This window comes from Gigantopelta aegis, chromosome 14 (genome assembly GCF_016097555.1).
Source record: "Gigantopelta aegis isolate Gae_Host chromosome 14, Gae_host_genome, whole genome shotgun sequence".
NCBI lineage: Eukaryota > Metazoa > Mollusca > Gastropoda > Neomphalida > Peltospiridae > Gigantopelta > Gigantopelta aegis.
In genome coordinates, this window is record NC_054712.1 from 12,288,220 (window position 1) to 12,303,798 (window position 15,579).

Here is a 15,579-nt window from a genome sequence, read left to right on the forward strand (position 1 = left end):
CAAAACTAATGTTTGTTACCCCATTTGGTCTTACATAGCCTGCAAATATTACTGTAATGTTAAACACCCCCAAAATACATGTTTCTTTGGTCAGTATTCCAAGAGGTCCTGATACTACAGAAATATGAATAAGAGTCCGTTTTATTTAATGGGAGAAAATCTCATATTACTATCCCACGATTCGTTTTAGCTGCCCTCCTTCCCATTATTTTATGCTAGGTGTGGCCATGGTATACAATTTTCCAGTGTATACAATAGGATCTCCACGACTATTTGAGCAAAGTCTAGTAAGAATGAAGTCCGTTCACAGGACTTGAGTACCCGTGCAAGGAACAACAGTCTCATTTAATTATATTTTTTCTGTCATTTTGCCATATGTTTATAGCCGGTTACATACGGCTATAATAATGTGGTGAATGCAATACAATGACATAATTTGGCATCCATGTTCAGCGCTGGAATTAAGATGCATAATTTACTTTGTTCCTTAGTCTCATTATTATCTAGTGTAAGTGTCAGCTACTCAGGTCTGGGTCAAGTTTGACACGCGAGTATTTGAGTCCAATGTTCTGAACTTGTGGAGGCCCTAGTATACAATACTTTTAAGAATACACAACTATACAGCTGTCACAGTTCAAATTCTACATTTGATCTAACACAGAAGGAAAGTATAACATGTATTTAAGTATTTATTAAAACAAAATATATCTGTGATCATATACAATAAATATAAACAATATACAAATAAATAAAAATAAACATAAAACAAATGATCAAGATTACTAATAAAACATATTCTTTAATTAAAATGAACTGTAAAAGAATATACTAGTAATATGTATTACTCAGATTAAACATATGGTTAATAAAATAATGTACATTTTAAGTGACAAAGTTCTTTTACATTTTTATGATAAAAGGAACTACAGTACTTTTTTTTTTCTTAATTATTTATTTTGCCTGTAAACTAAAATAAAGCATATTGAATTTTAGAATATCTGGCAAGTATGAAATAAGCATGATTTCAAAAAGATGAATAGATGAAGGAAGCACAATTCCTCAATAATCTGTAGTCAGAAAATTCTCATGTTTTTCACAGAATAATGATCATGCACCTTTCAAATTTTTCTTTGGGATCACAAATCATATCTTGATTTCTTGAGCAAATATTTCCAACAGGTCATCACTTCTGGTGACAGTTTTAATGAAACACGACTGGTCCGACGTTTTCCAGCAAAACACAACTGATGTCATAACCTTGTGACAAGACAAAATTCAGCAAAACATTTTTCATAATCCATTATTTTTCAAACATGGTCATCATACACACTCTAGAACAATGGTTCCTACCTGTGAAGTAACAGTGATATAAGGTTTTGTACACAAATATATTAAAATGAAATGATGATTGTACAATTTATAAGAATACAAAAATCAAACAGTCTGAATATATCAATATCCAAATTAAGTGTATTGTGATGGTGACAAGATAAATAGTTGGGATTGATACAGCGTTCTTGTTAACAATAAAAAGAAAACATAGGAACCATAATACCACTAGATGTCGCCATGGTATACAATCTTCCAGTGTATACAATGAGATCTCCACGACTACTCGGGCTGAGTCTAGCAAGAATTGAGTCCATTCACAAGACTTGAGTACCCGTGCAAGGAACAGCAGTCTCATTTAATGATATTTTTTATGTCATTTTGCCATTATGCTCGCAGCCAGTTACATACGGATATGAGAATGTGTGGAACGCAATACAATGGCATGATTTGGCATCCATGTTCAGAGCTGGAATTGAGATGCATAATGCTAGTTTAGTTTGTTCCTTAGTCTCATTATCATCTAGTGTAAGTGTCAGGTACTCGGCTCTGGGTCGAGTTTGACACCCGAGTACTTGAGTCCAATATTCTGGACTTGTGGAGGTCCTAGTATACATTACTTTTAGAATAAATAACTATACAGCTGTCACAGTTCAAATTCTACATTTGATCTAACACAGAAGGAAAATATCCTAATATTTATACCCCCCAAAAAGAGTATAACATGTATTTAAATATTTATTAAAACAAAATATGAGCCGTCACACGCGAAAACCTATAACTTGGCACAACGTCAGAAACCGAGTAAACGCAGCTCAAAGTTTGACGTCACAATGTCATGTAAACGCAGGAAGTTGACATGCTGTTTGCGTTGTTTGTTTTGAAGAATTTAGAAGATGACATCTTCTTCTTTACATGAAGATTAGTTTGAAGTAAACATATATCTGTATGTAAATATTGTTTGGTTACTATTTTGTATTTTGTACCTGAGAACATTGGTCGAGATTGTTAGTGATACCATTAGTACTTTGATACACATTTACAAGCATAGGGAGAAGTCCTATATATCGATATGGTATGCAAGTAGCACACGTTTTTATAATGTACATGATTATACATAACATAAGCTCAGCAAGTTATATACAATATTCATAAGTTAGACTAAACATCAAATTAGGATCGTATCGGGTTGCATGGGTCTCCCACTCAGTTAGGCCTACCTGTTTTGTGAACTACAATCAACACCACTATTTCTACTCCTATTTCTATTTATAATCTAAATACTGAAAAAAAAATCATTTTCTACAAAAAAAAACAAAAAAAAAACAATCTGTAACAATACTACATTTTTAGTTATTTATTTTACCATTGTTTGCAAACAAATTTACTGTCGTCTGCATACACATTGCGGTACGGTAACAGAAATGTTTCATTTATATACCTTTATTATACATCAGGCCAGTATTTTTTTATTATTCAGTTTACGAACCCGCCGACATAAATTTTGCTCAAATAAAAATAAAAAAAAAGTTACCATTCTAGTCTATTGTGGCGCATTTCGTAAGGTAACAGATAGAGAAAAAAAATTCACCCCTACTGATACACCCCAAACAGGTTTTTTTTTTTTTCCTTCCTCCTACCTTTGTGCACAAAAGTTCTTGTCCGTAAACCTAAAAATAAAGAAATACTGGCCTCATGATGTCACTGCATAAGCTGGTCTAGAGATTTAACATGTGGAGGTATAGTAGATCAATTCTTGAAAGGTTGTTTCTCCCTCAACCAATTTTATTATTATTAAATAATATATTATTATTGCTGTGTGTGTATGTGCGTGCATGCGTGTGTGTGATAATTATTAAATTATTATAATATCTGTTCACTTTACTCACTTCACATCATTTGTATAGAAGGAGTTGGTTTTCTTTCCTTAAAGATGTATATTTTAATTTTACAAGAGCCTGAAGTAGGCCTACTCTTTGAGGCACATTTTGGAATTCAAGATATAAGACCAAGACTAAGAACAGTTGAAACGGAAGAAACAGTATCTGTATTAGATGATGAGCGGGACGTAGTCCAGTAGTAAAGCACTAGCCTGATGTGGGGTAGGTCTGGGATCGATCCCCGTCAGTGGAGCCATTGGGCTATTTCTCGTTCCATCCAGTGCACAACGACTGGCATATCAAAGGCCGTGGTATGTGCTATCCTGTCTGTGGGATGGTGCATATAAAACGTTCATTGCTACTAATAGAAAAAGGTACCGGGTTTCCTCTGTAAGACTATAGGTCAATATTACCAAATGTTTGACATCCAACAGCCGGTGATTAATAAATCAATGTTCTCTAACTTTAACTTTATTGGATGAATATGATAAATACAGTCCAGTAGATGTTGACAATAATACTGAACATTAGAATCAAACACTTATCTGATGATAACACCAGTGAGCAGAATGACACTGAACCTGATCCAATTAGCACAAGTTACAGAAAGAGTGCAGTGGATTGTCTTTTAGAAAATAATCTGAAAATCGAATTTATGACCATATTTTGAAGTTGAGGGAAATGGAAAAAGAGCAGAAGGAAATGTAGGCCTACATAATATTCTCGCTGAGTAAAAATTAAAGGAGGGCAGAAGCCCCCCTCCACCCACCCCCTCTAAAAATTAAAATAAGAGAAAAAAAAAAAAAAGGTGGGAAACATGGTTACCGTATAGGCTAGCCCGAGTACTTGGGCTACGTATAGGCCTATCGTTGGGTATTGGTCGACTTTGCGCAAAGACATACCCCTTGTTTTAATATTATTTTAATAAAGATTTCAAGATATCTAAAAAAAATAAAGGTGATTCCCTAAATTGGGATAACATGTCTGTGTTCTTTTTATTTCTTCATTGAATGAATCGATCGCACTGATATCGCCAGGTGATAAGTTTCGTTTTTGTAAATATATAATTTGGCGTCCAAGAAAAATACTTTAATGATGCACACTGCCACTTCCGTTATTTTTATAAGCAGTGATACCCTCAAAATAAAAAGTTTCTAATATTTTATAAAGAATTGCCAAATAAACAAATGACAGTAATTAAAAATCATCAGTTACGACCAACTACATCTGTAATTGAGAAAAAATATCAGACGAAAGTTGGTGAACACAAAAGACTGATTGACCGAGGCTGTTAAAATAGTGTTAAATTATGTTACGATAACTATCATAAGTCTTTCCACACCACGGCTTGTTTCCTTTGATGTCGAGTGTGCTGACTGATCGATTTTTTTTTACAATGTGAAAAAAAGTGTCCAATATGAAATAGTGGAGCTGGGTTCTGTAAAATATAATGGGATGCGGGGAAAATAAAATGGGATGGAGAAAAATAAAGGGGGTGGCAAAACACGAAAACGGGGTGGCAAAATGCAATAGCGGGCCGGCTGCCCCACTTAAATTGAGCAGCGAGAACACTTGTCACAACAAACAAAACTAAATATAAAACCATTCGACCCTTTGTTCACCCCAAGTACCAAGTTACAACATGCCCACTACCAACCGAAGAATGAAACAATATCGTTCGACAGTACGACACCAACAAAATATGAAATTACTCCATAGTGGAAACAGGAATCTAATAAAGTGGGGTAGGGTGCAATATGTAACAAAAAATTGAAAAACATTGGTACGAAATGTTGTAGTTCGCTAAATTTCATATCTCTCACTAATTAGTATTACATTCATGTATGGGATCTGTAGAGTTATTTAAAAAAATTAAATCGGAATATATCGCTTTAAATTTTGTTTTAAAAATTGGAATATATAACTTAAAATACTTGGTAAAAATAAAATGAAAAACGTACTGATTCCAAATCAATTGATTTCATTGAAATTGGGCGGGAAGTAACTTAGAATAAGGTAATAAAGTTGAAATTTAATTTTGACGCAGTCTACTTTGATTTTGAAAATGTGACGTCATTAATGCTGTATTTTTACAAGATATAATTAAGATAGAGCCCAAATACCTGAGATTTAGTTTTGTAAGGTTATTACCTGTTATTTACCAAACAATAAGACAAACTCTTTTTTTTTGGTGCTAAGTTGTAGGTTTTCCCATGTGACAGCTCATATATATCTGTAATCATTGACAATCAATACAATAAATATAAACAATATACAAATAAATAAAAATAAACATAAAACAAATGATCAAGATTATTAATAAAACATATTCTTTAATTAAAATGAACTGTAAAAGAAAATACTAGTAATATTTATTTTAAAATCGGATTAAACATATGGTTAATAAAATAATGTACATTTTAAGTGACAAAGTTCTTTTACATTTTCATTAAAAGTATGATAAAAGGAACTACAGTACTATCTTTAAAAAAATAATTTATTTTACCTGTAAACTAAAATAAAGAATATTGAATTTTGGAATATGTGGTATAAAATAATATGAAATAAGCATGATTTCAAAAAGATGAATAGATGAAGGAAACCCAATTCATCAATAATCCGTAGTCAGAAGTTTCTCATGTTTTTCACAGAATAATGATCATGCACCTTTCACATTTTTCTTTGGGATCACAAATCATGTCTTGATTTCTTGAGCAAATATTTCCAGCAGGTCATCACTTCTGGTGACAGTTTTAATGAAACATGACAGCGGTCCGACATTTTCCAGCAAAATACAACTGATGTCATAACCCTGTGACAGGACAAAATTTAGGTTTTAGCAAAACATTTGTCATAATCCATTATTTTTCAAACATGGTCATCATACACACTCTAGAACAATGGTTCCTACCTGTGAAGTAACAATGATATAAGGTTTTGTACACAAATATATTAAAATGAAATGATGGTTGTACAATTTATAAGAATACAAAAATCAAACAGTCTGAATTTATCAATATCCAAAGTAAGAGTATTGTGATGGTGACAAGATAAATAGTTGGGATTGATACAGTGTTCTTGTTAACAATAAAAAGAAAACATAGGCACCAAAATATATATGCCACCCCACAACTTATGGGTCCAAACATTTGCTTTTATGATCAGATTCTGCCTTCAACACTTAAGATTGTAACTAGTTATCTCCCCTGACTGTTTCTTAAGGTGTCGGAAAACTTCAAATGGTTAATATTTGCCAGACATTTAATATATAAAAAAGGAAGGAAATGTTTTATTTAACGACAAACTCAACACACTTTATTTGCGGTTATATGGCATCGGACATATGGTTAAGGACCACAAAGATATTGAGGGAGGAAACCCGCTGTCGCCACTTCATGGGCTACTCTTTTCGATTAGCAGCAATGGATCTTTTATATGCATCATCCCACACAGGGTAGTACATACCATGGCCTTTGATATACCAGTCGTGGTGCAATGGCTGGAACGAGAAATAGCCCAATGGGCCCACCGAGAGGGATCAATCCCAGACCGACTGCACATTGAGCGAGCGCTTTACCACTGGGCTATGTCCCTCCCCTTTTAATATATAAATGCTGATGATAAATGATACTCAAGAGGAAACTAATATGTAAAAATCCTAACTAGAACACTGTAATATAGAGCACAACTTTTTTTTTTTTTTTTTTTTTAAAGAGCACAACTTATTAAAATGTTACTGCCAATGTTTTTGTTATATTATTTTTTTGCAACACTTACCTCCTCTTCCTGACTCTGTGGCAATAAATGTTTAACAGTTGACTGTAAGAGCTGCAGTGAGAAAAACAGAAAGCTAACACACCATTATAGAACAGATCAAAGAGCCAAGGATATGGTAACTCATTTGACATATGTTTCTCGAATTTCCAAGCAATGTAGCAGTGATGTAATTTTGGACATCTGTTAACATTTCATCCACAAATGTAAAAGACCTGGTGACAGGAAATAGGGAAATGTTTTATTTAACAACGCAATCAACACATTTTATTTACGGTTATATGGCGTTGGACATATGGTTAAGGACCACTTCATGGGTTACACTTTTCGATTAGCAGCAAGGGATCTTTTATATGCACCATCCCATAGACAGGATAACACATACCATGGCCTTTGATGTACCAGTTGTGGTGCACTGGCTTGAGCGAGAAATAGCCCAATGGGTCCACCGACGGGGATCGATCCTAGACTGACCGCGCATCAAGTGAATACTTTACCACTGGGTACATCCTGCCCTCGACCTGGTGACAGAGACCAGTACACATACATGTTTTAGTGTTTTGCCTAGAAATTTGGCAATACATGGTAGAGTAAACACTTTTTGGGGCATTTCACCATTTTCAGGACACTTCCCCCCCCCCCCATAAAACCCCCCAACTAATTTGAAATAAAAATAAATGTAATTAATTTGCTTGCTTCAAGAAATGAATCGCAAAATATATAACAGGCATATTTTATTAAGTAATAATACATTTTTTTATAAAAAAATTTTATAAAGGCAATTTTAGAATTAATTATTTGAAAACGCTTGTTTAATCTCATGGCAGCATGACACTGATTAAGGCAAGATGGTGCTAGACTACTGCAGCATGGAGCCTCACCATGCTAAAACAAGCTAGGGAAAACACTAGGCTAGAAAACACAAGACCATGGATTTAAATATAAAACAGTTAATAACAGCAACCCCCACCCACCCCAATACAAGGTCATGTATGCACTGCACAATAGTTTTTTTGTTATATTATTTAACTTGTGTATGATGTAGCCTAAATCTAATATTCTTTTCCCAAAAGTTGTTGAAAAGGTTTATCATTTCGAAAACAAATTTTCATATCTTCTAAATTCAAGGGCCATAACTCAGTCAAAAATGGGTAAATTGCCATGAAATATCTGTAACAGTACTTGATAAAGCTATATACAAAATTCCAGATCAATATATGCGGGACAGACCATAATAGTAACTAAATGATAATAGTTTCTATATTGCTATTGGTATTAATGCTATAAATATTACACAGACAGACAGAAAAATGCAGTGGAAACTCCAGTTGACCAGCAGGGGATTATGTAAAACCTAAACACTCACGTTAACCTTTAGTTTACAGTTGGAAGCTAACTGTGTAGTTTGTACATAAACCTCCATCTTTAACAGGGTAACAGGTGATGAAACTGTTTTCTGACACTTCACACAAAACAGATCACTGAAAGATAAACATTTCCTTTCATTAAACCCCCGAAGAGATGGAAAAAAAAGAAGACTCGTAGACATTATAAATATAGATTTAGGATTCTCAGAGACAGTGTGGTGATATTTTAAACTACGTAATATGTTGGTTTAAATGGAAAAGAAACATCATCTGTGGGATTTTTGATGATGTCACAAATTGTTGTTTCACATTCCTGATAAAACTTGCCAAAAACTTGCATGGTGCATGATGTGGTTTCGATGCTGGGGCAATTTGAGCAAGTTAAGACCTTAAGATTTTCAAATTGCAAAACCCTTGTGTGGTTGCTAGTTTTAATGTTAGGGTAATTTGAGCAGGTGAGACTCTTAACACATCAACATTTAAATTGTAATGCCCTTCTTCACTTAATGTATGCATGGTGTGGTTGCTAGTTTTGATGCTGGGGCAAGTCAAATGACTATGACTCTAAGAACTCCAATTACGACACCCTTCTCTACTTACTGTGTGTGTGGCTGCTAGTTCTGATGTTGGGGCAATTCAAATAACCATGACTCTTAAGATCTTAATTATGAAAGTGATCACAAACCTCTACTTACTGCATGTGTGGTGTGGTTGCTAGTTTATCACTGTGACACTGATCACAAACCTCTACTTACTGCGTGTGTGGTGTGGTTGGTAGTCTATCACTGAGACCACAAAAGTCTACTTACTGTGTGTGTGGTGTGGTTGCTAGTTTATCACTGTGACACTGATCACAAACCTCTACTTACTGTATGTGTGGTGTGATCACAAACCTCCACTTACTGTGTGTGGGGTGGTTGCTAGTTTATCACTCTGACACTGATCACAAACCTCTACTTACTGCGTGTGTGGTGTGGTTGCTAGTCTATCACTGTGACCACTAACCTCTACTTACTGCATGTGTGGTGTGGTTGCTAGTTTATCACTGTGACACTGATCACAAACCTCTACTTACTGCGTGTGTGGTGTGGTTGCTAGTTTATCACTGTGACACTGATCACAAACCTCTACTTACTGCGTATGTGGTGTGGTTGCTAGTTTATCACTGTGACACTGATCACAAACCTCTACTTACTGCATGTGTGGTGTGGTTGCTAGTTTATCACTGTGACACTGATCACAAACCTCTACTTACTGCGTGTGTGGTGTGGTTGCTAGTCTATCACTGTGACCACTAACCTCTACTTACTGCATGTGTGGTGTGGTTGCTAGTTTATCACTGTGACACTGATCACAAACCTCTACTTACTGCGTGTGTGGTGTGGTTGCTAGTTTATCACTGTGACACTGATCACAAACCTCTACTTACTGCGTGTGTGGTGTGGTTGCTAGTTTATCACTGTGACACTGATCACAAACCTCTACTTACTGCGTGTGTGGTGTGGTTGCTAGTTTATCACTGTGACACTGATCACAAACCTCTACTTACTGCGTGTGTGGTGTGGTTGCTAGTTTATCACTGTGACACTGATCACAAACCTCTACTTACTGCATGTGTGGTGTGGTTGCTAGTTTATCACTGTGACACTGATCACGAACCTTTACTTACTGTGTGTGTGGTGTGATCACAAACCTCTACTTATTGTGCGTGTGGTGTGGTTGCTAGTTTATCACTGTTACAATGATCACAAACCTCTACTTACTGTGTGTGTGGTGTGGTTGCTAGTTTATCACTGTGACACTGATCACAAACCTCTACATACTGTATGTGTGGTGCGATCACAAACCTCCACTTACTGTGTGTGGGGTGGTTGCTAGTTTATCACTCTGACACTGACCACTAACCTCTACTTACTGCATGTGTGGTGTGGTTGCTAGTGTATCACTGTGACAGTGATCACAAACATCTACTATACTGTGTGTGTGGTGTGATTACAAACCTCTACTTACTGTGTGTGTGGGGTGGTTGCTAGTTTATCACTGTGACAGTGATCACAAACATCTACTATACTGTGTGTGTGGTGTGATTACAAACCTCTACTTACTGTGTGTGTGGGGTGGTTGCTAGTTTATCACTCTGACACTGATCACAAACTTCCCAGCTATAGGATGCCTCGTCATCCACATCAGCAATGTGTCCTGAAATATTCATCAGTTTTTCAAATATTATCACAAATGACACAACTATGACCAATTACTCTCCATCAGATAATTTCCAATACATCTTTCACTCATTTCAAAGCAACATGAGTTTGGTCTTTGACTGCACATGGAAACATAGGAAATGTCAGTACATGGCCTTGAATAGTCATGGTAGATGTTTGTAGTCAGTCTAGTAAATAATGTGGGCTAAAGTGGATTTAAAAAACCCTATTTTTAATGTTTGGTAATTTATTCATCAGTGCATTCATTTTCATTTCAACTTATTTTCATGCTTATATCCAATTAAGGTTCAAGCACACTGTCCTGGGCACACACCTCAGCTATCTGGCCTGTCTGTCCAGGAAAGTGGGTTAGTTGTTAGTTTGTTAGTAGTTAGTGAGAGAGAAGAGGATGTAGTGGCCTTACACCTACTCACTGAGCCGTTATAAACTCGCTCTGGGTTGGAGCCGGTACCGGACTGCGAACCCTGTACCTACCAGCCTGTAGTCCGATGGCTTAACCACTGTGCCACCAAGGCCGGTTCATTAGTGCACTAATAACCACAGAACTAAGTGGGAAGTAACTCTATTGTACTGTGTTGAAACTAATTGTGGACCTTGTAACTGTTTAATTAGGGTCAAGTAGTTTCCTGCTGTCTGTGCATAACAGCATATAATATAGTTCGGTCAATTGTCAGTTTATCATGCATGGTCACAATGATTTAAAAAAAAAAAGAAGAAGATATTTTCAAGGTTTTAAATTTTCGAGTTTTCCCACTTACAATAATAATTTATAATATAGTTCGGTCAATTGTCAGTTTATCATAGCGCGGTCACAATGAATTTTTTATTACTTTTAGATATTTTCAAGGTTTTAAATTTTGGAGTCTTCCCCCTTATAATAATAACTTATAATATAGTTTGGTCAATTGTCAGGTTATCATAGCATGGTCACAATTAATGTTTTGTTATTTTTAGATATTTTCAAGGTTTCGAATTTTCAAGTCTTCCCACTTACAATAATAACTTATAATATAGTTCGGTGAATTGTCAGGTTATCATAGTGCGGTCACAATTAATTTTTTGTTACTTTTAGATATTTTCAAGGTTTTAGATTTTCGAGTCTTCCCACTTACAATAAAGTAAAGTTTGTTTTATTTAACGACGCCACTAGAGCACATTGATTTTTTTATCTTATCATCGGCTATTGGACGTCAAACATATGGTCATTCTGACACTGTTTTTAGAGGAAACCCGCTGTCGCCACATAGGCTACTCGTTTTAGGCAGCAAGGGATCTTTTATTTGCGCTTCCCACAGGCAGGATAGCACAAACCATGGCCTTTGTTGAACTAGTTATGGATCACTGGTCAGTGCAAGTGGTTTACACCTACCCATTGAGCCTTGCGGAGCACTCACTCAGGGTTTGGAGTCGGTATCTGGATTAAAAATCCCATGCCTCGACTGGGATCCGAACCCAGTATCTACCAGCCTGTATTTTTAGATATTTTCAAGGTTTTAAATTTTAAAGTCTTCCCACTTACGCTCAAAACCCACAACAATTTCTGGTTATATGGTACCTGAAACGGAGACAAGTGAGTGTTCCATGCAGGTGTTTGATATCTCTGGTAGTTTGATATCAAGACTCCGCAACTCTTCTACAGTTTTCTTTGGCAAGTCGATCACTGTACATCTCTCACTCTGAATGTCAATGATATCAGAGTACCCATCTATCTGGCATTTACCTGAAGTGATAAAACAAAGGAAAGGAACATTTCAGCATATTTTTCAAACTTTGGCTATTTGGTGTTGAATACATGGTTATTTTGACACTTGGTATAGAATGAGGAAGCTGAATGTTGTCACAAAGACAGCACGTTACCCCAGCCTTTGATATACCAGCACTGATTATGACTGGGAAAAAACCCTGTGTTCATAGAGAATAATCGTTCCTGACCTATCATACCCAAGTCGAGTCTATGCCACTAAGCTACATCTTGCTCCTTCAACTGATAAGCATTAACTACTGTCCACAGCTTTCTGTTGTAGTTTTTGTTTTAACGACACACTAGAGCACATTGATTAATTAATCATCGGCTATTGGATACCTGTAACATTTTTCCTAATGCAGCAAGGTATCTTTTATATAGACAGGAAAGTACATAACACGGCTTTTGACCAGTTGTGGTGCATTGGTTAGAACAAGAAAAAACCCTGAATTAGTTTAATGGATCCACAGAGGTGGTTCGATCCTGCGACGCAAGCACCTCAAGCTATTCTGTAGTAGAATCGAGGCACTAAGATTTAACCCAAGTTATTCGTGTACACAAGATCATAAAAGTGGAGCTATAGTTAATCCAGATAAACGTGGAGTCTGAACCTGGTACAACTGTCGCGCTAAACTAACCTGGGTAAAAGTTTTCTTTTCAATTTACCTCTGCTTTTTCACTGTGTAGATGCTTAACCCGAGGTTAGAAAACCTTGGGTAGATGGGCCTATAAACAAAAACATGAAATGTCCTCTATATATTTATCCTCAACCACTATATGTTTACCTTCCTCGATCAGTATATCTTTGAAGAAGGCTAATGATGTGCTGTTTTTAGTCATTTTCATATCAACACTCTGATTTGAACTAAGGGCTATAGTTAGATAGGCGGATGTCTCGTCTTGAAGAGAGCTGTCTGTGATATACAACAGTTGTCTCCCTTTTGAAGGCAACGATGATTTAGGAGACTGAGAATGTAACAAGGCATTCTGAAAAGGAAAGGAATATTTTGTTTCAGATACCACAGCAGATATTAACACACACAAAACCCCCCACAAAAATAATACTTACCGATTCAAATATAAACTTTATTTTATGTATTTATAAAAAAATTAAGTGAAAATATGTGAGTAAAAGTTAAAAATCTGTACCCCGTTAACATGGTTTTTGCGAAACGTTAATCCAGTAATCACAAGGTTAAGAATACATTTTCAATGTAAAATTCACATACTTCATTTTCCTCAGATTGGAATATCACCCTCACCAAGAAACTTTTTCGAGTTAGAAGATCACACTGCAAATAAACAAAATATTACCTGAGATGTGTCATTCAAGCGAACACTAGGCTGCCAAAAAGAAGTTTTCCATTTGTAATTCTACAGACAGATCTTTAGTTGATCTTGTGGTTTCAATAAAGGATAACAGTATTTATTAAATATTTTAAACATTTAAAATTTAATTAAAGACATTTATTTTTCACATATATCTAGCTAAAACTGTTTAAGAATCCAATAATCCTACAAAATGAAAAAAACCCTGCCTATTTTTAGTTCTGAACTGTCATAACCCCCACTCCCCCCAAACCAACCATTCTTTGAAAAAAGCAACTTGCTTCACTGCACTAAATGAATATATATTTAAAATGTTTTAATCACAAACAAAACACCAATTTCATCAGTGTCCATAAAAGTATTTTTTACTAAAGAAATCTTTAAACGTTGATAACTATTTCTGTATATTGCGATGTATTAGCTGACTCTTAGTTTTACCCTAAATATCTAGTACAAAATCATCAGTCTTGTGTATACACCGAAGTCATCTTTTGTCCTGTTATACGTTGTATTAATTTCAATAATACTGTCAATGAATAGACTTGTGCTTTTCTTTTTCATTATTATTTTTTCCTGTAAATATTACAGACACAGTGATCATAACTGCAACGTTAACGTGCAAGGTACATGTGTATGTGTGACAAAAATGAATGTAACAAGTGCATGATCAGGAAATTATGAAGGAGAGTTTTAGACTGTCATGACCAAAGTCTCTAGGGAGGGGGTTTTGGGTCATGCTCTTCCCAAAAATATTTTTTAAAAAGACAAAAATTAGCTTTGAACATTTTATTTCGCCAACCTCCAAACCCCACTGCACACTTGTAAATAATGAATAAAGGAAATGTTTTATTTAACGACACACTCAACACATTTAATTTACGGTTATATGGCGTCGGAAAAATAATGAATAAATTCACCAAATAGAAATGCTGTTTTAGATAATTTGGATATTTGTGTGACAGAAGAAAACTTTTTTAATTTCAAACCTGTGAAATTTCCTTTAAAGAGATAAGCTCAGACTTCTTGTAACAGGATAAGACTTCAGGGGACGTATCAAAGGAGAAAGAATCATCGTCAGATTTCAAGTAGTAACAAAATCCCGGAGGAGGGTGTGATCTGCAAGGCTGAAAACAATTTTGGAAAATGTAATGACCATAAAATAACAAACTTACAATGCAAAACATATACAGTATGTTTTTGATGTAATATTATTTTCTTTAAAAAAACATTAGCTGGTGAATAGGGTACATAGTATTACATTTTATTTGTACCAGTAGGGGTGAAAGTACTAAAAAAACTAAAAATAATAACGCCAACCTACCCGACCTGATTTTTTCTCAGCACATTTCTGGAAACACATTTTTTAAAATGCCAAATCAAATAAAGTGTATTTTGTTTAACGACACCACTGGAGCACATTTATAAATTAACCATTGGCTACTGGATGTAAAAAATTTGGTAATTCTGATACATAGTCATCAGAGGATGCAGAAAATGCAGCAAGGGATCTTTTATATGCACTTTCCCAAAGGCAGGAAAGCACATATCATGGCCTTTGACTAGTTATGGTACACTGGTTGGAACAAGAAAGAAGCCAATGAGTTGAATGGATCCACCAAGGTGGTGCGAGCCAAATCAAATAAAATGGAGAAAATTTGGAGTGTTTTCTCTATCATAGCTACATCACCTGTCCTCAATGGTTATACCCACCTAGCCTTACTGCTTCCAGTTCTCCATGCAATCTGCTCAGAAAAAAGAAGGAAGTTACAGTCACGTGACTGGGACAGGAAGGGGTGAGCAGTAGAAGAATCTTAGACCATCCCATTAGCTGTTAGGATGTTCGAACCAGACTACTATCGATAGGGGAATATACACTAGTTTGAGGACAGGTGATGTTGAAAAGAAAAAGAATGACTACAAGACAAAGGCCT

The 15,579-nt window shown here is 35.5% G+C and overlaps 1 protein-coding gene across 1 annotated transcript in view; it reads right to left on the bottom strand.

Annotated features, from left to right (window-relative positions):
* Window positions 1-5,598: 5,598 nt before the first annotated feature.
* The window catches only part of LOC121388522 (DNA repair-scaffolding protein-like), a 36,461-nt gene continuing 26,480 nt past the window's right edge, over window positions 5,599-15,579 (bottom strand). The window contains exons 13-20 of the mRNA XM_041519887.1: window positions 14,635-14,772; window positions 13,549-13,611; window positions 13,105-13,306; window positions 12,131-12,295; window positions 10,456-10,549; window positions 8,350-8,464; window positions 6,987-7,037; window positions 5,599-6,021 (exon numbers count right to left, since the gene is read on the bottom strand). Of these exons, the coding sequence (XP_041375821.1) occupies window positions 5,905-6,021; window positions 6,987-7,037; window positions 8,350-8,464; window positions 10,456-10,549; window positions 12,131-12,295; window positions 13,105-13,306; window positions 13,549-13,611; window positions 14,635-14,772 (945 nt within the window). The 3' untranslated portion in view covers window positions 5,599-5,904. The remainder of the gene's footprint in view (window positions 6,022-6,986; window positions 7,038-8,349; window positions 8,465-10,455; window positions 10,550-12,130; window positions 12,296-13,104; window positions 13,307-13,548; window positions 13,612-14,634; window positions 14,773-15,579) is intronic.